This window comes from Sorghum bicolor, chromosome 2, assembly GCF_000003195.3.
Source record: "Sorghum bicolor cultivar BTx623 chromosome 2, Sorghum_bicolor_NCBIv3, whole genome shotgun sequence".
Classification (NCBI taxonomy): Eukaryota; Viridiplantae; Streptophyta; class Magnoliopsida; order Poales; family Poaceae; genus Sorghum; species Sorghum bicolor.
The window spans coordinates 70,797,157-70,819,804 of record NC_012871.2 but is presented as its reverse complement, the minus strand read 5'-3'; the positions used below and the strand labels follow the sequence as shown (position 1 = coordinate 70,819,804).

Sequence of the window (22,648 nt, the reverse complement as noted above, 5' to 3'; positions counted from 1 at the left end):
TGGCGCGTGAGCGGGTTAAGCAGGCGGACAACACGGGTGGGCTCGTCGAGCAGCAGGATGAGGCCCTCGGGGGTGAGCGCGAGCAACGCGTGCTCCTCCAGCTCTGGAAGGTGCATCCGGATACACTCGCCGGTGGCGAGGTTGAGGAAGCGGCGGCAGCGGTGGGGCGCCGCGGCCTTGTCGAGCATGATCCACTGCGGGGGGTGGTAGCGGCTATCACCAAAGCAGCGCTGCGATCGCGGATCTGGCGAGCACCGCCGCCACGCGCGGCACGCCGCGCGGAAGCGGACGTAGTCAGCCACGTCTTTTGCTAGGATGAGCTCCGCGATTAGGCCCGCCGGTCCATCTCCAAGGTTCGCCCAGTCCCTTCTTTCGCTGCTACTGAACGGATTAGTTATTACTAGCGTTTTATAGATAGAAAAAGAAAAGGCAGGATTGCTACTGAACGGATTAGAGTTTTAATAATTTTTTTGTTAAAGAAACAGGATTGCAACTGTGTAAATGCACACACCTGGCGGGAGCTTCGGTGCGCCCGCGTTTTATCCCCCACGGGAGTTTAGCAGACCAGGATGGTGTCTGGGCGGCGGCTGAGCAGGGACGGGTGCATCGAGAAGGGCACTCAATCGCCGTCTCGACCGACGGGAAGGTATCTGGGATCCGGATACCGATCGCTTCGCCATCCTGCCGAGATGGCTTGACGGCTCGACCCGACCGCAGCGGAGTTTGATGGAAGCAGTGGGAAACGATGCGGCCTTTCGTGTGTCCCGTCCGTTTGTGTCTGAGACTCTGAGGGCAGTTATTTTATGATCCGTGCCGTGCGTGCACGGATTGGAAGCGGCCATTGCTGACGTCGCCGTCGTGGCGGTGTTCGACTTCTATTTCTAGTTCGGAAGCCGACACGGTTTATATCATGGCCTTGTTTAGTTCCTAAAAATTTTTGCAAAATTTTTCAGATTCTCCGTCACATCAAATCTTTAGACGCATGCATTAAGTATTAAATATAGACGAAAATAAAAACTAATTGCACAGTTTGGTCGGAATTGACGAGACGAATCTTTTGAGCCTAGTTAGTTCATGATTAAATAATATTTATTAAATACAAACGAAAGTGTTATTATTTCTATTTTGTAAAATTTTTTAGAACTAAAAAAGGCCCATGTTGGTCTGTACTCCTATTTCCAAAAATAAAAAACATGGTGTTCTCCGATACGGGCCTGACTTTCTCTTTCTCCGTCAGAATGTTGCGTACTCGGCCCAAGCTCTTGACTAGGCCATCCGCTGGGCTCGTATGGTATGACCGCAACAAGGGAACTCGATCTGGTCCTGAGCCAGGAACACGGACCCTGGACTGGGAACGGGGGCCCCGGGGGTGGACGCGCAGGCGCAGGGCGGCGCCAAGCAGACAGACTGCCATGGCCTGCGCTGCCCATGAAACCACCGGCACGGCGTTGCGCCCGACACCCCCACTCCGAGCGGCGGGTGGCTGCCTGCCTCCATGCCGCTTGCCGCGGCACCCCGCCTGCCCCCTGGTTCCCCGATCGACCACGCCGTCTCCACCTGGCACCGGCAAGGGCAGAGGGGCGCAGCGGCAGGGCTCACGCATGGCCATCACTCTCACACGCGCGTCCAACCTGGATCGCCACGCTCCCCTGCACCTCTCGTCAACTGTTAATCGGTTAATCCCCATGTCCAATCAGATAATCACTGCTCTAGGCTTGTTGCTCGGCTTTTTGATTAGGCGGTGAGTCCGGCTGTCACGTCACGCGCTCACGGACGATCTCCATCAAATCAATCCAAACGGTACTAACGACCGCCACTACACGTCCTCTAACCTCTCTTTCCAAAAGCATCAAGCTTTACTCTTTATTGCTAGGACTCGGTAACTCGGAAATACATACAAGTAACAGGTAGCCCGGCCACGGCCAGGCCATGCCAGTTGGGGATGCGTGTACCGAGCCCGCGGGATTTATGGAGCAGCTACTGATCTGCACGAGGGATGCTCCCCGTCCTGCGTACCGCCGCCCTTAAACTAGTGTGCTCGGCACCAACATTTTTCTACGGAGGACGACCGAGCTGTGGAACGATGGCAGAAGATCGAGGACCGTGGATCGTTATTTCCTAATCTCCTATCATATACGTATGCTCCTGGGGTGGGTTCGCGTTCGACGAACCAAGACAGATTAAGCACGCACATGTCACTGTATATTTACCGTTTTGTTGACTTGGATGATCGTCCAAAACGGTGGTGTTACGTGTGCTGTTGTGCAGTGCACAGGCAGCGTCTCTTCGATGTCAAAATACCGGATCAAACATGACCCGGTAACTTTATTCGCTTGTGGTGCTAGCTGCTAAGCGACGCCGGACAATCACAGATTCACAGGCAAGATCGAGCGGGACAGCCTCTGAACAACTGAACAACAAACAAGTCCCGTAGCGCCGCTCATTTGGACAACGAGCCTCTGAGATTACTTTTGCCGTTTTCGCGAGCATCGATCCTCTTCCTCCCTTGGTGCGCGGGCCCTTTTCTCACCTCCTTTCCTTGTCGTAGTAGGACTCTCAAAGTCGCAAAGCTGCTTCCAAAGTTTTTGTCCCACTCGTTTGACGTAGCTGACGGAAAACGGAGTCCCTTTTTACGCCATGCATCGAGCCAGCAGCCGCATGCAGCGAAGTGCGTGATCGGGTCAGGTGGGCGGGCGGCCAAATGACACTTTCCTTTTGTTAGAGTGACAGGTGTGGGAAGGATATGCTTGTCCTGGCTCCGATCGGATGACTCGTCCCGGGCTGTGTGCTTCGTTTCGAGCCTTGTTAATCAGTGGAAGTGGCGCGAGGGAGACGCTCATTTGTTTAGATTTTATTATACGTCCTCATGTGTCACGATAAGGTTCATTAGACCACTTTGTTTGGTGATGCTGATACTACTACTAATCGAAGGGGGCATTTATCTGCCAGGTGGCCTGCAGCCTGCAGAGATCTGGAGCTCTTGTTGCCATCCGCGTTCGGCTTGTTGACTGTCCAAGGAAACCTCAACAGATGCTCTGCGTAGCACGTACACTACGGTATAGCTATAGCTACACAGCCATTAGATAGCCAATGTTTACACCTTACAGTCATGTGTGTATCTTTCCTATGACGAAGATTCATTCAAGTACTGTCAAAGGGTCAACTAACCCAATTACGTTTTGCATTGCATCCTCCCATGCTACGCGGGTCTCTTTCTCTGAAGATTCTTTCAGATACTGTAAACACGGGGAGTATTGTATCATAAACTCTGTTTATATATCCTGTTTATATAAGGTATTGCTTGACTCGACATAGGCACATAGCCTTCAACGTCACACTTAAATGTTAATATCTCATATATTATATAAGTAATATTCATGAATATGAATGTTACAACATACGAGGTTTTATTTCCCCCCTTCGAATATGGTCCAATAGCCAAAGCCAGCCTGAATGGATCGGCTAAATATTGTTAAATCTCTCTACGGATCGTGGATGTTAAAAGCCAGGAGAGATGAAATGTGAAGTTGTCTAGAGATTGTTAAAAAGCTGTTTCTGAAAGCTATGGCTCTATCTAGATCACGTAAAGGCTAGTGAAAGTTCTTTAGATATATAATCCAATCGGGACCATTTTAAGTGATGCCGAGCAAACAAAACATTAGAAAGAGAAATAATATGGACTCTGTTTATTATGGTTACAGAAGGTTCCGCCTCTTTGCCATGGTGCACAAAGGAGTTGGAGCCGGTGAGACTAAAAATAGCATTTGTTTGGCATGACTCCTCCTTAATATTGCTTCTTCGGCGGAGTCGAGGAGATAGCACTCGAGGAAAACCAATTGCAGCTCCACCTCGAGAAAAAACAAAAACAACTCTGGCTCTAGCTCTTATGTTGTTCACTAGAAAACAGTTTCTCTTCATAATGTGTTTGGTCTAGCTCATCCGCAGAAGAATGTCAGAGTTGAAGTTGAAGCCTTATAGTGGCTTCGTCTACTCCTAGATCAGTTTGAGAAGAGAGAAAAACAACTCCTCCTTTGTTGCATTGCATAGACCGGACTAGAGCCATAGCCTCCCAAACCATACCATAATACATGGATAGAGCTAAGTAGCTTTTCTCACCAAATCCAAGCTAGTTTTTATGAGAGGTGAATTTACACTAATGAAATTATGAAAAATACGGGTTTTGTATGGAAAAACTATACAACTTATTTTAAACATTGATGTGCCATCTGTATCAAATACAATTAGGCCCCGTTTAGATTGCTGATAAAAAATTTTTGGGTGTCACATCGGATGTGTCGGAAGGATGTCGGGAGGAGTTTTTAGAAACGAATGAAAAAACAAATTACATAGCTCGTCAGAAAACTGCATGACAAATCTATTAAGCATAATTAATCTGTCATTAGCACATGTGGGCTACTGTAGCACTTAAGGCTAATCATGGAGTAACTAAGCTTAAAAGATTCGTCTCGTGATTTTGAACCAAACTGTGTAATTAGTTTATTTTTTATGTACATTTAATGTTCCATGCATGTGTCTAAAGATTCAATGGGATGGATGAAAAAATTTTAGGGGACAAACTAAACAGGGCCTTATTTGAGCACGCCAAAGACTAATTTGTCCTTCCTTCATTCAAAATCATAAGATGTTTTGATTTTTATAGATACGTAAGCTTTGCTAGGCACTTAGATATACACTATGTCGAAATATGTAAGTAAAATCACAGAGGGAGTAAATAACATGTGTGTGCTTTTTATATTCAAGCTTATATGTCGATCCTCGTCCTCGTCTTCTTTTAACTTCAAGTACAACTCTTCATCTACACTAATGATAACATAATACTCCAGATAATAATGGCACACACTTTTGAGCCATGGATTAAAAGTGATAACGGTTATTGCCAAACTTCGCAAGCCGCTGGTGCCGTGAACTGAACCTTTTGCCATGTTCATCGGGATTACGGTCACGGGACGAGCCTTCCAGGTTCCAGCGACTAGTGAGATTAACTGCAGTTAGGGTCGAGAGAAGAGATCAACCAGTCTGTGGGTTCATTTTCTTTCGTGGGAGGCGAGCATGCCACTGTTTCAGGGTTTATAGTACTGTTGGTTCGTGTAACGAGTACTCGGAGAATACAGCTAGCACTGAGGCCATGCTCGAACCCTGACGAGATTAGGGGCAATTCTGGCACCAGAGAGAAAACACATCGGAGCCGAGACGCCGAGCAGCGGCCGCGCCCCGGGCCCCGGCCGATGAAAACCTCCGCGCGGCGCGAGACCCTGTCCCTGTCATCTTCCAAAACCTCTGCGCATCACCGTCGCGACGAAATGCCTTCCATGCCCCTTGCCCTGCCTTGTACTACTACTACTCCTCCAAAAGGACCTCTCGCTTTGCTGCTGAGCACCGCAGCGGAAAAGGGACGCGTCGTGTATCCCGTGCCCGGCCCCGGGCCCTTCCCTCCTCCTCGCACGCAGCCCCCTCTCCTGTAATCCTCTCCCACACCCCCGCTGACTCACGCGACGCGCGCGACGACGCGGCAGAGAGAAAGCCAGGAACTCCATAAAGCTTTCGGTTTCGGAAGCCAAAGCCACTCCACACCTCTCTCCACTGCTAGCGAAGGGAGGCCAGCAATGGCGCGTCGCGGGCCGTGACGGGCGTCGCTGGAGACGGGGACAAGAATGGCTGCCGTGGCGCGCGGGCCTGCGATGGCCCCGGTGGCTGTGCAAGGGGCGAGGGCGGCTGCTGCTGCTGCCGCGGCCGCGGCCGCTGCGGCGGAGGAGATGCGGTGGCGGCAGCTAGACAGCGGCGTGAGCGCGGTGTCGTTCGGGTTCGTGGCCACCGCCATCCTCGTGTCCATGTTCCTCGCCATGGCCATCCTCGAGCACTTCCTCCGGCCCCCGGCACACGCGCCCGGGCACGGGAACGGGCACGCGCCGCCCCGGGGGATCCTCCGCCGCCTCCGCCTCTTCCTCGGCCGCGGCGGCGAGCGCGGCGCCGGCCCCGGCGCGGATCTCGAGGCGTCGAGGAAGCTCCAAGGCCACGCGCCCCTCGAGGTACTGGCTTCTACAGCATACTGTTCCCGCACGCTCTCCTCGTCTCCCGCCCATCCATGGCGCCACGCTTTAATGATTCCGACGCCCTAGCCTTTTTTCCCTCAGCTTTCTGTTCTCGCGTGACTTGCTTTTCGCTACTCTCTGTGTGCCTGCGCATCTGATGGACCTGATTGCGAATCTTGTCGGACCCCGTTCTTGTCGTTCTCCAGTCTCTGCTAGTATGCTCGAACATAGTAATGCAGCGGTGGAGTGGAGTGGAGCGAAGGCATCTACTCCCAGCGCGAGGAAGATGAAAATGCAATGATGTCTTCCCTCTAGCTGTTAAATAATTGGCCGTTAAAGAGATCGTGCAACTGCAGTCTCGTCAGAAATTAGTACCACCCTATTATGATTCGACGCATAATACTATGTGTTTGTCTGTGTACAGGGAAAGATCATGCATTTTTTGCATATTAAAAAAAAAGGCAAAGGAAGCTATTTTTTTATCTGATATTCACATTCTAGTAGACGTTTTGGTGTTGTCAAAACATAGAAGCTGTTGTTCAGATTTGCACTTGAGGTCTACTAGGACTGATGTAATCCGAGAGACCAGGACATATCGTTTAATTATTTTAGTGGGCATGCCATTGTTGATTGCTTCAACTTCATATATGCCCATCATGTACATACTCTGCTCTTTATCTAAAAAAAAGTACATACTCTGCTTTTGCATCAATACTTTTTTAGAAATTTTGTTCTTACTAATTTTTTTGGTAGCGCGACCATTTATACTGGTCTCTGGAAAGTGGGGGAGAAGTACTTGTTCTGTGCCGTGAGAAGTTAGAGTAGATAAAGGCACCAAGAATGTTCGATTTAGCATCTATCCTTGAATGCCATTCCCTCTATCTTCCCCAATTTTTATCCTATGGCTAAGTTCAGTTAATGCATCTGTATACTTGGTCACAAGAATCTTCATATTTCTCTAAAGGAATATATAGCGAATGAGCCATAAAAGATTGGGGCCTATAATCCTTCAGAAAGGAGAACATGGGTTATGGAATTGAGAGGGAAATTTGGCTGACAGCAGCAAACAGACAAGGGCCCATCCTTGTCTGCAGCCACACCAAAATTTGGTCCCAGTGTATTTTAGGAATTGCAACCCTGGTTGTCCACAGGACCACAACTACACAAGGTCCCAGGTGCAGTCATCATTTTTGCTGCTTGAAAGTTGTTAGTAATGTGGAGCATCTTGTTATTACGATGGCTCACCAGTTTTGTCTGTCTTTTTTTTAGGAAAAGATGTTTCAGCAGTTGAACTTAGTTACTGTTGGAGTGGTGGGTTAGACCATGGAGATAACAAAAAAACATTTGCTCATGTGAGAGGTGTACCAAACCACAAATATAAATTACGTTCTTCTAACAATTTGAAAAATTAGAACTTTCCCAATCCAACTACTGAAATATCCATTTTAGTTTACTGTAGAAGCTGGCTAGCAGATAGATCCATTGTCCTTATTTTCAGTTTCAGGTCTGTTGCTTTTCTATGCAGAGTTCAGACAATGTAATGTACAAGTATGCACTATGCAGTACACGTGATAACTCATGAAAATTTTGCACTAACTGCTTGCTAACACCATCTTGTGTTCTAGTGTATCAGCGGTGAAAAAGAACATTAATTGTAATTTGTAAGCAAACTAGCACACTCAATTGACAAGCTGTACCCAAAAGTGGACAGTACAACTACCTGTATCCAACTCATGTTCAGCATTAGTTCCTGCTTACTAGTGCACAGGATCGACTTTTAGTGTTAACTGGGGGAGGTTGTGAAAAATCTAAATGCTAAACTATGTTGCAGGAGACTAGGGGATCTGGCCTGTACCATTTTTCCTATTTAACTATAGTGATTACAAGTAGGATTGAGAGCCTCTTGTAGACCTGGTTTTCTCCTGACATAGCGAAACTACCAAGTGCAGGAAACCCATATCATCTATTGTGCAACTGCAGAACTCATCTATGTAAAATGGAAGCGAAACTACCAACTGCAGGAAACCCATATCATCTATAGGCCCTATACATTGATCTTGTTGTTTTTGCCAGTTTACACAAGAACCTTTTGTGAAAAATGGAAGCCACTCGACTTCATTATCATGAAATTAGCATTTTCTCTTGTATGAAAAATATCATGATTTCACATTTCAGTTCCTTGAAAATATCTCGCATGTTTGTTTCTACTAAAATGTATCATGCTTCCATGGAAATATACCGTGCCTTTTATTTTTCACATTGGCCACAGTGAGCTCACTTGAGACATTCTCCTTGACCACTTTGTTGGTGATGCTTGCAGATACCTGTTTACCCCAAAGGCGTCTCAGTTCTGATGCCAGGGCAAGACATGCCAACGTTCATCGCGCATCCTGCACCTGCTCCCTGCCCACCAGAGAGGATCCAATGGCCATCACACCAGTCTCCTCCTTTCGCTGGCTCCTTGTCAAACCCTAGCTAGGGTTGCTGTAGCGCACACACCACATTCAGAGGGCCGGCTGCTGTCAGTCACCCACCAAAGTATGTAGAGGAGCAGCCGTGTGCTCTGTGGCTGTGTTGCCGATGATCCACTCCGTCTCTGGTGGCTCGGGAGCATGACAGCCAAGACAGGCTCTCTCCTTCCCCCTGTCTGTATCTGTACAGGTTTAGGTCTTGTTCTGAAGCAAGTTTTATGCTGCTGCCCCCTGCTGCTGCATTGTGGCGGGCGAGCGGCGGCTGGTGGATCCGTGGAGCTATTGTTGCTGATCCCACTTGCTGTGTGTTCGTAGATGCCTGATGCCTGGTGGAGCATGTAATGTAAACACGCTTGGCAAATGTGGACCTCCAGGTGTTTAATTCCAGGAAGTCTTTTCGTCTGATTCTCTGTCTGATGATTGGTTTCCCAGTGCCTGCCGTGTTTGACGTTCAAAAGAGGTGCTACTGCATTCCTTCCTTAGGCTTTGTTTATTTCCATTTTTTTTTATAAAATAGACATTGTAGCATTTTTATTTGTATTTGACGTCTAATTATGTACTAACTAGGCTTAAAAGATTTGTCTCGTGAATTACAGATAAACTATGCAATTAGTTATTATTTTTATCTATATTTAATACTTCATGCATACGTTGCAAGATTTGTGTGACGAGAAATCTAAAAAAAATTTACAATTTTTTTTTGAAACTAAATAAGACCTTATTTCTCGAAGCAGAGAATTAAGGACCCACGGGTTTATAAAGGCTGAAAACATTCATCACTAGGGCTAGGCAGGCCCGGCCCTGGAGGCGGGCAAGCGGGGCGGCCGCCCTGGGCCCCCAACCAGACAGGGCCCCACCCCCAAGTATGCAAACCAATAAACCATGCAATGATTTTTAAGGTATTTATACATTTATATGAATTAAAATTATTGTATATGAATATTGCTTTTGTATGTAGAGTTAAGTATTTATGAGTATATATATATATATACAAGTACTATTCTACACCTCCGAATTGTTATACTGACAAAGTTCAGTATCGTTCAGTATTTGCGTTTCAGTATTGTTCAGTTTTTTTATTCTGGGTGTAGCATTTTTCTACTTAGTTTTGGCTTATGATGTAGAATATTTAGGCCCTATTTGGTTTCTCCTGCTAAATTTTAGCCAGCTAAAACTACTATTTTAGCTACTTTTGGGTGACTAGTGTAACTAAACTATTTTACCTCTTTTTTAGTCAGTGTGTTTGGAAATTTAGCTACTAAAGTGACTAAAATTTAGCAAGAGGAACCAATCAGACCCTTATTCTAGAATAACAACAACTACAGCCTTGTTAGTTCCTAAATTTTTTTAAGATTTCTCGTGACATTAAATTTTTAGACGCATGCATGGAACATTAAATATAGATAAAATAAATAACTAATTACACAGTTTACCTGTATTTTGTGAGACGAATCTTTTGAGCCTGGTTAGTCTATAATTGGACAATAATTGCCAAATACAAACAAAAGTGCTACAATAGCCAAAACCAAAAAAATTCCTTAGGCCTATTAGTTCACAAATTTTTTTGGTTTTAAGTACTGAAACACTTTCGTTTTTAGTTGGCAATTATTGTCCAATCATGAATTAACTAGGCTCAAAAAAATCATCTCGCGATTTGCAGACAACCTGTGTAATTAGTTTTGGTTTTGACTACATTTAATACTTCATGCATATGCCGTAAGATTCGATGTGACCAAAAATCTTATAAAAATTTTGGCTTTCAGGGTGAAATAAACAAGTCCTCACTAAATAAGACTTACGTATATGTATAAAGGGCCTCGGATTTTTCTTTTGCCCCGGGCCTCTAAAAACTCAGGGCCGGCACTGGGGCTGTCAAAGGATGTGCGAAGGCGGCAAGGCGCCAGGCGGCGTGTGTGGTCAGGCAGCGCTCACCTCACGTCCTCACCAGGCTTTGTTTTCGTTCGGTAACTGCGTTCGCTTTCACGTCCTCACCAGGCTATGACTGGTCAAGATCAATAGCCGAACGGTGACTGCAACCGTGAGAAGCAGCTCTGCAAATCGCTTGCTTTCCGTTGTCAGGTGACTACGCCGTCTTGTGTCGATGCTGAACCTTGACATTGTCAGGTGACTACGCCGTCTCGTGTCGATGCTGAACCTTGACAGTTGACAGGTTCGGTGGTGACGGGCGACCCCGGCACGTGAGACGAGGCAATTCGACGGTCCAAGCCACCTCCAAGATTTTGCAAAATAGAAATAATAGCACTTTCGTTTATATTTGACAAATATTGTTCAATTATGGACTAATTAAACTTAAAATATTCGTCTCGTCAATTTCGACCAAACTATGCAATTAGTTTTTATTTTCATCTATATTTAATACTCCATGCATACGTCTAAAGATTCGATGTGACGAGAAATCTAAAAAATTTTGCAAAATTTTTGAGGAACTAAACAAGGCCCTAATTCGGCCTTGTTTAGGTCACCCAAAAAATCAAAAAGTTTTCAAGATTCTTTGTCACATCGAATCTTACGGTATATGTATGAAACATTAAATATAGACGAAAACAAAAACTAATTATACAGTTTAGCTGTAAATCGCAGGATGAATCTTTTGATCCTAGTTAGTTTATGATTGGATAATATTTGTCACAAACAAATAAAAGTACTACAGTAGCGAAATCCAAAAAAATTTTGCATCTAAACAAGGCCGACTCCCAAAAGCCATTTTTTTAAAGATTTCTTATCACATTAAATCACATCACATGAATAAAACATTAAATATAGATAATAAAACTAATTATACAGTTTGTCTGTAATTTACAGAGACAAATCTTTTAAACCTAGTTAATTTATAATTAAACAATAATTATCATATATAAACAAAAAATGCTATATTAGCCTAATAAGTTTTCGCAGAGAAACTAAACATTGGGCCTCACAGTCATTAGCGGCAAGGGCCCAGGGTATCATTCGGTAGTCTGTCCTTCAGCCATTCATAGCGCGGCGGCTAGATACTTTGAACATGTTTTGAACATGTGCTAGATGCGCCGATGGCCGAGGCTTTGGCTCTCAGGGAAGGACTGGGTTTAGCAAGCCAAGTTGGATGCAACCGGTTAATAGTCCAGACAGATTGTATAGAAGTGGTACAATGAAACAGCAAGGAATGTCTGCAACTGCTAGTGGCCCAATTTATGCAGAATGCGTCCAAGGGTGGCAATATTTCGCATCGATTTCTATTGATCATGTTCATCGAGAACCCAATACAGTAGCACATAAGATAGCTAGAGAAGCAATGACATCAAAATCATCATGTAATTGGGTCGATAAACCCCCTAGCATTATCCTAGAAGCCTTTGTAAATGATGTAACTCTGTTTGGAGAGTAATAAAATGCGCCAAATGGCTTTCCTAAAAAAAACCTGACAGCACAGTGACAAAATCACGCTCCCATCAAAATTTAAAAAGTTTTTAAGATTTTCTATCATATCAAATTTGGGACGCATGCATGGAACATTAAATGTAGATAAAAAAATAACTAATTGCACAATTTATCTATAAATCGGAGACAAATTTTTTAAATCTAGCTAATATATAATTTAACAATATTTATTAAATACAAACAAAATGGTACAGTTTTCGTAACTAAATAACGCCTAACCACCGTTCCGAGCCCGACTGGTCAGACAGACCTTCAGTCGCCAGCCAGGGCCTTGTTTAGTTCTCCAAAAATTTTGCAAAATTTTTCAGATTCCCTGTCACATCGAATCTGTAGACGTATGCATGAAGTATTAAATATATATAAAAATAAAAACTAATTGCACAGTTTGGTCGGAATTGATGAGACGAATCTTTTGAACCTAGTTAGTCCATAATTGAACAATATTTATCAAATACAAACAAAAGTGCCACTATTCTTATTTTGCAAAATTTTTTGGAAGTAAACAAGACCCAGATCTACTGCTACTCCGTACGCCGGAATTGCGGCCGCTGCAGCACGACGGGCGGGCGGAGACGACAGGCGGAATCCGGGCCACTGTTTCACCAACCCGATTATCCAATGCCCGTCGCCGGTCGCCGGTCGCCGCCGTCTGTTCACTCGCGCCACGGTTAGTTGCGCCTCCTTGTAGCGCCGTACAACAGGGCAACTTGGATTAAGCGTAATTAACTTTCCCGGGATGCGGGGCGACGGACAAGATGATGCGTGATTACCGACTGGGGCCTTGTAAAACAAAAACTTTACATGATTCCACGTCATATCGAATCTTGCGGCACATATGCATGGAGTATTAAAAATATATAAAAATAAAAACTAATTACTCCCTCCGTATCCATATTAGTTGTCGTTTTGGGTGATACTTGCGTTTTCACAAAGGATGACGTCCAAGGCCTGTAACCGCAATTAATGCTTACTGGAGCCTCAGCGTTGCTGCAATAGCCATCTAAACCATGATTGTTTCACATAAAGGGTATACCTGCAACCATATTTAATAGGAGCAGACATGAAAAAAATACCTCTAATTAATGACTTCTTGGTAAGCACAATTATGTCCTAAACGTCAACTAATCTGGGTATGGAGGAAGTACACAGTTTGTCGGTAATCGCAAGACGAATCTTTTAAGCCTAGTTACTCTATAATTGGACAATGTTTGTCAAATAAAAACAAAAGTGTTATAGTGTCAAAATCAAAAAAAAAATCGATCTACAAGCCCTGGTTAGCAATGCACGTGAGGGCAGCCGCCGTCACTCCTCGTCGATGGCACTAGTAATAAAGTCCATCTTTTTTTTAATCCCGTATCGCAGTAATAAAATCCACCATGATTTGGATACGGTCAGGATTTGGACATGCTGTGCTACCGCCCTGTCGTGTCAGTTCGGCGACTCGAGGCGGATCGTCGGCCGCCGGGACTGACACGGCTACAACGGCTACTAGACCGACCCCTAGCACTAGCACTGGCCGTTGTTTAAGCTCTAATTAACTTTTCAAAAAGTACAGGCAGGGCCGTTTAGTAGCCGTTACAGCCGGGTATCCACCATCAGTGTCCATCACTGGCCACGACTAAATAGTATATGTAGGTGCGATTATAGTAGTACTATACTTAACAAACACGCCACTTGGCGATGATAGCCAATCACACTGCACCGTACCATACAGCGCCCAGCGGATGCACGCCAAAGAGCTCAAAAAGCTTCGTCACCTTTCCTCTCTGGAGTGGATCCGACGGTCTAGCGTACCTGCGTACGTCGTGCTGCATTGCTGGTTCTGGTTGGAATATGATGCTCTTGCCCCTGTAGGAATTCGAGTGCGGCCTTTGTTTAGTTTGCCTGTAATTTTCTTCTTCTACGTCTGTCTTGCTGAGAATGCTGCCTGCTGGTAGGAAATTATTCACGGAGGGGAAAAGTAGAGGGAGAAAAAAACCATCCACGTGCTGTTCGCCCGCTCGCGTGCAGTCGTGCACGGCGACGACACATCGGTCGGAACGGATGCCATGCCGATGCGCAGGTTCGGAGATGACGTGACGTGAACTGGAACTGCGCCCGGTGAATTTTTAAACCTTGTTTAGTTCATCCAAAAACCAAAATATTTTCAAGATTCTTCGTCACATCGAATCTTACTGAACATGTATAAAGCATTAAATATAGACAAAAATAAAAATTAATTATACAGTTTGCTTGTAAATCACGAGACGAATCTTTTGATCCTAGTTAATTTATGATTAGACAATATTTACCATAAACAAACAAAAGTGCTGCATTACAAAATCTAAAAAAATTTCACATTTAAACAAGGCCTTAGGCTGGAATGGATCGGGCTGGAAAGACGGGACAAAAAGGCTCACGCGTGGTAGGAGGGAGTACGCGATCATTCCGTGACCCCATCCATTTTGTCCATTGGCCTGTGCCAACGCCATCAACGTTGCCAGAAATCGAAAGCCTAACGGAAAGCGGACCGTCGTTCCTACTCACGGCCCTTTTTAGTTCCCTATCTAAAATTTTTTCATCCATCCCATCGAATTTTTAGACACATGCATGAAATATTAAATGTACATAAAAAATAAACTAATTACACAGTTTGGTTGAAAATCGCAAGACGAATCTTTTAAGCCTAGTTACTCCATAATTAGCCTTAAGTGTTACAGTAACCCACGTGTGCTAATGACGGATTAATTATCCTTAATAGATTTGTCTTGCAGTTTCCTGACGAGTTATGTAATTTGTTTTTTTATTAATTTATAAAAATCTCTCCCGACATCCTTCCGACATATCCGATATGACACTCAAATTTTTTTTATCTTCAATCTAAACAGGGCTGCATATTTTCACACGCCTCCTTATGCCTAGACCCACAGTGGCCCCATGGCACAGGTTTTGGCAATTGATTTCGTTTTTTATTTAAAAAACAGCCACATGCACTATATGTGCACGTGTGGTGGCCTATAAACGTCGACATGTACTGTCTGAACTACTGAGAAAACTCTATAGGTACTGTTTTCTACGGATAATCGCACCAAAAGAATATAGCCGTATTAGTAAGACACAAGACGTTAAACTAGGCTTTTAATCCTCTCCTATATGCATGGTTATGGCGATTGATATGTAGGACTACCTTCACTAGTGTACTAACCATCTAAGCTATTTATTGTTTATCCGATATTTGCTTTGTATGAATGAATTGATTCATTGTTTAGAGAGTTAGATGGCAAGCAAATTTGACAAAAAACATTTATACGTATTATATAATATGGATGTGTGTTGTAATGAAAGTTGAAACACATAACTTGTAAATTCGTTATGTTCGAAACAAGGTCTCATGTTGGATTTGGATTGGAAATATGGCCTCATGTTTGGCAGGGCCATATCCATGGGGTGTGCACCGTGAGCGACCGCGCAAAGGCCTCCAAATATACAATGCATTACCCATATGTCTATATAGCTAAGCAACAAGCAAAAGTAGGTACCATTGATTACGAGCATATCATTGAAGATTTTATTTCAAATATTATGCAACATAAGTACTATTCTTGACATATTTATCGTATATCTTATTTTAGTCCTATTTTTCTTAAGCTAATAGGCCTTGTATTTTAGTTTGGTACAAGGCCTTGGATTTTACCAGGACGCCCCTGTGTTTGGTTGGAATTGAATACGTGTGGACGACAAGGTTGAGATGTGAGCGATTGGAGGGGTGCGGCGCGGTGGATTTGGTGACGGACAAAAAATTGGAGGTTAGAAATTTTCTCCTTTTAGTTGAAAAAAATGCTCATGCTCACGATACAAGTTTAGATGGTATTTGAAACATATTCTGGAGACCTTTCTGGAAGACAGTTTTAAATGACCAACTAATTGTGCAAGAAGCCATGTTAATGATGTTTATTTGGCGACTCAACAAATATACCCATATAATTTTTCTCTTCATAAGGATCCATCTAGGGTTGTTTGGCACAGTTGTAAAGACCTTGACCTTACACTTTATTATATAATAAAATATATTTATTTAACACATAGTACATGATTAATCTAATCTAAAATAATAAGATTCTTGACTAAATAACATCAATGTGTCCATTTCCATTAAAAAATGCGGCCATTCCTCTTGCTCAAAAATAGTAGGCGGCTAGTAAAATTCTCCTAATAAGGCCCTCTTCGAAAACTTTTTAGGTCACTATAATATTTTTGTTTGTATGTGATAACTATTGTCCAATTATAGATTAACTAGACTACAAACAAACTATATATATAGTTATTTTTTATCTATATTTAATAATTTATATATGTACCGTAAAATTTGATGCGAGAAATAATCTTGAAAATTAAGAGGAACTAAACAAAGCCAAGTCTTTTTCTTTTTTTCAAAGTAGGGGCAACAGCGGCTGCTCGGTACAACTGCTGTCGCCAGCACTGCTCATTCCCAGCGGCGGGCCACTGGACACTGGCGCTGGCGCTAGCAGCGGCAACAGCGGTGAATTCAAAAGCGGCTCGTTTCAGTGGGGGCTTTGTCCTTTTCCTGCCTGCCCCACAGGCCACAGCCCCCGCGGCCCTGCCCGGCTGCCCCAGCTGTTCCGCTCGCCTCGCCTGGCTTCTGCGCGCACTCAACCCGGACGCTCCCCCTCGCCGCAGTCCCGCCGCATTACACGCCCCGCTTTGTCCCCTTTCCCGGCGCCCGCGACGGACTGCGACGAGCGGATAGATAGATCTGTGCTGTGCGTGACGACCCAGCTCTCTCTAATCCATCCCCGTCCCTGTCTCGCCATCCTCCTTTCTTCCTCTTCCTCCTCCACTCCCCCACCGAGCAGAGCGAATCCTTAGCGGGCAAGTCTTTCCGAGCTCGCGGAGTGGGGTTCAAAACGCGGCCCGAGAAAAGGAGGACCGCACTCGCTGCTGCTGGTCGCTTGCTTTCGGTGGCGAGCGTCTCGGTAAAGCGGCGTCGGCGTCGGAGGCGGCGGCAGAGACTGGACTTGCTTGCTGCGCAGTGCAGTGCAGTGCTGCCTTGGAGACAGGATCCTGCTGCAGGTACCAGGGCTTCTTCTTCGCCTTTCTTCTTTCTGGATTCTGGAGGTTGTTTGGTGTCCTGGTTTTTCCGGCTCTGCTTCTTCTCTCGTCCCCGTTTTGCATTCCCACCCACCTGTGTGCTCTCTTCCATGCGACGAAGATGTTAAGGCGTTAAGCGATTTTTTTTTTTGGAAAGATATGTTAAGCGACCTTCAAGTGATGCTTTCACACACAGGCGAGAAGAGACGCCTGAAACGAATTGCAGTACAGGAAGCGTCGTGATTTCTTTAACACGCGTAACTGCAAGAAGCGAGAGTTGTTGTTTTCCCCCCTCCAGATGTTGTGAGTTTGATACTGTATTTTGGTCCTTTTTTCCTTTTTACGTTCTGAGAATCTTCCCGCATCAGCATTGTTTACTTTCTCGTGCGCCTCTCGTTCCTTTGTCCCCTGTGTTCTACTGTTCCCTCCTGACCCCAGGCTTGTAATCCTCAGGGACTCATAATTGATCAGTGTGTCCAAAGACCAGAGAGGAACGTGGCTGAGTTTGCCACCACCTTCACCCACTGTGGTCGCTCGTCTGCTAATGCCCGCGTCGGAGGATTGCTCACGGATATGCTTCTGGTGATGGGCAACCCGGGGCGCTCGGGGCAGCTGTCAGCGCTGATTGCTTCCGCCGCCATCTTGTTGTCACTCTCTGCGTTGCCGATTTGTCGGCCCTACACCTACGAGCAAGATGGTATGCAAAATCCTTTTTTTTGTTTGCTGCCACTATTTTTCAAGATTCAATATTCGTCAGGTGGTCAGGGTACACTACGCACATCGCTATGGGCTCGGAAGATCACGCAGGGTCGCAGATTGAGATTGTTTGCTACAATTTTCATGTTGTGTTTTCTTATGTTTGTCAGTGTTTGCAATAAATGGCTTGTACACGGCACTCGGAGCACCACAGCTGCCTAGTTGGACTTCAAATGGTGGTGACCCCTGCAATGAGAACTGGCAGGGTGTTTCATGTGTTGCGTCAAATATCACCTCCATGTATGATCAGTGCTTATGTATTTTTCCTGAAGTATTTCAACTCAGTGAGCCCTTTTGGTTGACTGACTTATGTAGCATGTTCTTCTTGTAGAGTACTCAGCGGTGCAAATTTGGGTGGACAGCTGGGCAACACTTTGGGGAATTTCACATCATTAATCACCTTGTAAGCTGACAAATATGTAGAGTTTGTGATCTTTTTGGGTTCTGAATTCGTGACATTCTATCAAGTTGGCACTTAGCGCTTCCTGATTTACCTCATTTAGGGATCTCAGCAACAATAATATTGGCGGGACCATACCAGATGGTCTACCACTCACAATGCAGAGATTGTATGTCTACTCGAGTATTCTACTGCTCTTTCCATCCAGTTGTATGATTATTTTCTTACTACAAGACCTTTCTGTCAAATCGCAGTTTCCTTTCAGCTAACCAGCTAAGTGGTGGCCTTCCAAATACATTGTCGTCCCTTACACTTTTGACAAGCATGTAAGTATATTACTGCCAATACAAATTCACAGGCCTTTAGAAACTTAGAACATGCTATGATTGTTTCTCAATCTGTCCCTCCCATGTTCTTTCATTTTGCAGGTCACTCAATAGCAATCATTTGACTGGAGCGATACCAGATGTATTTTCAACACTCACTGGACTTGCAAATTTGTAAGAAGACTCTAGCTTGGATAACAATGTTATTCTACAGATAATTTAAAGCTACTTATCAATGACAATCAATCTTCTTTATTAGAGATTTTTCTGACAACAACTTGACTGGTCCGTTGCCGCCTTCAATGGGAAATTTGACGGCATTGACTAGCCTGTGAGTATTGAAAGCCTATGGCACTATCATTTGTGATGGACTTTTCACTATGTTTAATTACCTCATTTTCTACAATCGTTGCAGACATATTCAGAACAATCAAATATCCGGAACCCTTAATGTGTTGCAAGATCTCCCTTTCCAAGATTTGTATGCCCACTCCATTATAGATTCTCTGTTTTTTCTTTTCCTGAAGGGTAACTGAATTGGCCTTTTAATGAAATGAAATTTCTGCCTTATTTCATGACAACTGTTTAATTCAACAGGAACATTGAAAACAATCTTTTCTCTGGTCCCGTGCCTGTGAAATTACTGAACTTGCCAAACTTCAAGTAAGAACTCAGAACCTCCTTGATTGGCCCTTTTTTTGCTGTGGTGCACAGTGCTCATATAATTTAATTTACTGCCCAGGAAGGATGGGAACCCATTCAATACCAGCATAGCTCCATCTGCACAGCCTCCCTTGGCGCCAACACCATTACCATCAGTCCCACCTTCAACAGGGCATGTCCCCTCTAAAGAACCTGCACATTCTTCTAGTGTTCCAGGTGGAAGTACATCAGGATCAGGAAATCATAGTACACTCAAATTAGTTGGATATATTCTTATTGGGGTGGTATTAGCAGTAGTTCTTGTGCTAATTGCAATGTACTGTTTGTCCAAGTACAAAGAAAAAAAGTCGAGAGGTGATATTTATATGAAAAACAAGATAGGAAGGGTACCTCAGAAGCTTGGAGAGCCTAAAATCAAGGAAGCGGTAGAAATGAAGGAGTCACCATTAAAACTCAAGAATAATGCTGAGAAAGGTTCTAATTCTTTCTCTTGACACTATTCTGTCATCTCTCTTTCTCTCTGATTCCCCCCTCTTACCTTTAACATCTTCAATATTTTTAGCAGCTTCAAATGTTGTTTCTGATGGAAGAGAGGAGCAGAAGTTAAAAATGCCAACGTCAGGTGACTGACTTGAATCCTAAAAAAATGCACACAATTGTAACTATTATTTTATTTCGGCGCAAGCTTGAATACAGGAGAATTAACAGATATACTGGCATATGAGGACCCTCATTTCCTCAATCTGTTTACATATAAAGAATGCTTTGTGCAGAAACTTCAAATGTGGTTTATGATCCAAGTCGAAGGGATGGGCATAACTTAGATTCGTCGCTGGCAGGTAAATGAGTTGAAATTCAGTTGCATCAGAACCCAGAATTATTATTCCAGTGTACTGCAAATTTTAGCATACGGAAATTAACACAAACAATCACATGGCAGCTGTACCTGGGGTTGTAACAGTGAATAAAAAAGAGCATGTGATTGATATGGAAAAGGCTGATAATTTTGTTGAGGACCAACTGCATCCCCCGCAGCCGATTGCACCGCGGACTGAGAAAGTCATTGTCAAACCAAGTGTTCGTACAAGAAAGGGAAGAGTACCTTCAGTTGAAAAGGTGGAATCGACGACTACTGTCAAGTCCTTCTCCATTGCATCCCTCCAACAATATACCAATAGTTTCAGTGAGGAAAATATCATAAGAGACAGCAGGTTTGGTAAGGTATATCTGGCAAAGCTTCCTGATGGAGAGGTAAATGGTTCAGCAAAACTTCAAGTAATTGTTATCTTCAAGTTTGGGTTCATGATACAGTTATGAGCTCTGAAATTATGTATTCATTTTTTAAGCAGCTACTGGAAATTTTGAAGATCGACACTTCTAACTCAAAAGTGCCAGTTGATGCCTTTCTTGAGCTAGTTGTGAGGATTTCAGAACTGAGGCATCCTAACATACTTGGTCTTGTTGGATACTGTGCGGAGTTTGAGCAGCGATTACTTGTCTATGAGTACTGTAGCAAGCTGACCCTACATGATGAACTTCGTCATGTAGATGACTCAAGCAAGCCATTATCATGGAATGCTCGCCTCCAAGTTGCTGCGGAGGCAGCAAAAGCATTACAGTATGAAGATATAAAATTGCTCCTATCCTATTTTTTGTGTGCTGTGATTTGAAAAGATATCTGAAAATGCTGTGTATATCTTTCCTTTTTGCAGACATCTTCATGACAGTTGCCAACCACCAGTTGTACATCAAAATTTTGAACCATCTGTTGTTCTTCTCAACAGCACCTTAGTTGTGCATATTTCTGAATGTGGCCTTGCATCATTAGCATCAAAATCAGTTTCTGAGGTAAAATAATGCTAATCACAACATTTTGATATTAGATTTTCTCTTACCTATTAAGGATGCTTGTAACTAAAGGTGGTGCTATTTCTATTTTGCCAATCCTGACCTATCTATTGTATCTTTGTTTGTTAGTTCAGTCTCTTGAAAATGGGTTTGTATTCGACTATTGGCCACAATTTTGTACCTAGCTGCAAAATCATATGATTGTGGACAATTCACTTGTACTTCAACGCATTTGTTAAGACAAATATGAACCCAAACATAACTAAAACATGCATTATGCCGTGATGCTTTTTGGCCTGTAGCAGTTTTCTATTGCATCTGTACCTGCCACCATGCTTGTTTTCTCCTTCCATTTTGTATACAATGCTATTCTTTGAGTTTTGGTTATGAACTTATGATAATATCGCTCTCACTAAAGCTTGCTATTCATTTCAAAGTAGTGAATAGTAGAATCCATGTTTGATGAGAAGGAGGGAATGCTATTATTCCATCTTTTTATAAACCTTTATTTTACTTTGCATGACAGTTGTCCGGACACACCTTATTCCATTATGAAGCACCTGAAGTGCATGAATCTGGATCAGTAAGTGATCGAAGTGATGTTTACAGCTTCGGTGTAGTTATGTTGGAGCTTCTAACAGGGCGTAAACCTTATGACAGGTAACATTAGAAATAAAGAACACAAATCCATTTTTTACACTCATCTGGCACATTTATTTTTCTTGAAGATGATTTCTGACTATGGAAGCTAACAAACTTCACATGGATGGAATTTGCAGTTCACGTCCACGAGCTGAACAACATCTAGTGCGATGGGCCACTTCTCAACTCTATGATATCGATGCCATAGCGAAGATGGTTGATCCCTCCATTCGAGGACAATGTTCTGAAAAGGCATTATCCCGTTTTGCTGACATTATTAGCAGCTGTATTCAGGTAAAAACAATTGATCCTACATCTGACATCTCTTCACACAAAAGTATGCAGTGTGACTAACCTTAAACTTTATGCAGCATGAACCAGAATTCAGGCCACCAATGTCTGAAGTTGTCCAAGACTTAACTCGCATGGTAAGTAGTGTATCAAGGGCTTCCATGTAGACGATCGATCCCTTAAGGAATGGGAAAATGTGGAGGCCCGTGCTTAGAATTCAAGAATGCACCTCGCTTTGGAGCTTCTTGCTAGATTCAGTTATCTCTGGCCATGTTGCAAGACGCCTTTGATGATTATTGATGCGGGAGTACAGTAGCAGGATGCAAGGACTGCACCGTGTTTTGTCCACTGCCAGTAATGCTCCTCTGAATCTGTGGTCAAATTATAGTTCAAAGCTATTGTTGTAACTCCGTAGTCTGCACAATACATTTCTCAGTGCCCCGGTTCCAGATCACTTGGTGTGATTATGCGTGGTTATCTAGACCATATGTAAATACCAAGACGTCAAACAAATATATTAGAGTTTGCTCGTGTTAAAGGTCACTCCGTGTTGACAATTTGTTTCACTCCATGTCCATGAGGCATTATCTTTTGCTCCTGTTTGTTGAGATGCCGCTGAAAATTTTCTGATTGAATTCGTGGTTGTCGGATTTTTTAAAGTTCATTTTTCAGTGC

The 22,648-nt window shown here is 43.8% G+C and overlaps 2 protein-coding genes across 6 annotated transcripts; both read left to right on the top strand.

Annotated features, from left to right (window-relative positions):
- On the top strand, positions 5,381–8,931 carry LOC8056343. Its single transcript, XM_002462988.2, has 2 exons — positions 5,381–6,047; positions 8,371–8,931. The coding sequence occupies exons 1-2, from the start codon at positions 5,673–5,675 to the stop codon at positions 8,527–8,529; spliced, it is 534 nt and encodes a 177-aa protein (XP_002463033.1). The 5' UTR covers positions 5,381–5,672; the 3' UTR covers positions 8,530–8,931.
- LOC110432378 (protein STRUBBELIG-RECEPTOR FAMILY 3-like) lies at positions 16,577–22,539 on the top strand. 5 transcript variants are annotated; one of them, XM_021452653.1, is made up of 20 exons: positions 16,577–17,029; positions 17,244–17,350; positions 17,501–17,744; positions 17,914–18,043; positions 18,135–18,206; positions 18,307–18,372; positions 18,458–18,529; positions 18,632–18,703; positions 18,789–18,860; positions 18,945–19,010; positions 19,127–19,192; positions 19,272–19,666; positions 19,755–19,814; positions 19,966–20,031; positions 20,133–20,443; positions 20,539–20,810; positions 20,905–21,040; positions 21,567–21,700; positions 21,820–21,976; positions 22,054–22,539. In XM_021452653.1, the coding sequence occupies exons 3-20, from the start codon at positions 17,621–17,623 to the stop codon at positions 22,138–22,140; spliced, it is 2,358 nt and encodes a 785-aa protein (XP_021308328.1). In that variant the 5' UTR covers positions 16,577–17,029; positions 17,244–17,350; positions 17,501–17,620; the 3' UTR covers positions 22,141–22,539. The 5 variants fall into 5 exon arrangements, with proteins under 5 accessions (XP_021308328.1, XP_021308329.1, XP_021308327.1 ...); XM_021452654.1 differs by having other exon boundaries at positions 17,205–17,350; XM_021452652.1 differs by lacking the exon at positions 17,244–17,350.

Bases quoted from the DNA above. Each gene is read 5' to 3' on its own strand.
- LOC8056343 (XM_002462988.2), top strand. From the start codon at position 5,673: ATGGCTGCCGTGGCGCGCGGGCCTGCGATGGCCCCGGTGGCTGTGCAA. The intron at 6,048-8,370 runs GTACTGGCTTCT...TGATGCTTGCAG, and splicing joins AAGGCCACGCGCCCCTCGAG to ATACCTGTTTACCCCAAAGG.
- LOC110432378 (XM_021452652.1), top strand. From the start codon at position 17,621: ATGCTTCTGGTGATGGGCAACCCGGGGCGCTCGGGGCAGCTGTCAGCG. The intron at 17,745-17,913 runs GTATGCAAAATC...TATGTTTGTCAG, and splicing joins CTACACCTACGAGCAAGATG to TGTTTGCAATAAATGGCTTG. The intron at 20,811-20,904 runs GTATGAAGATAT...TCCTTTTTGCAG, and splicing joins GAGGCAGCAAAAGCATTACA to ACATCTTCATGACAGTTGCC.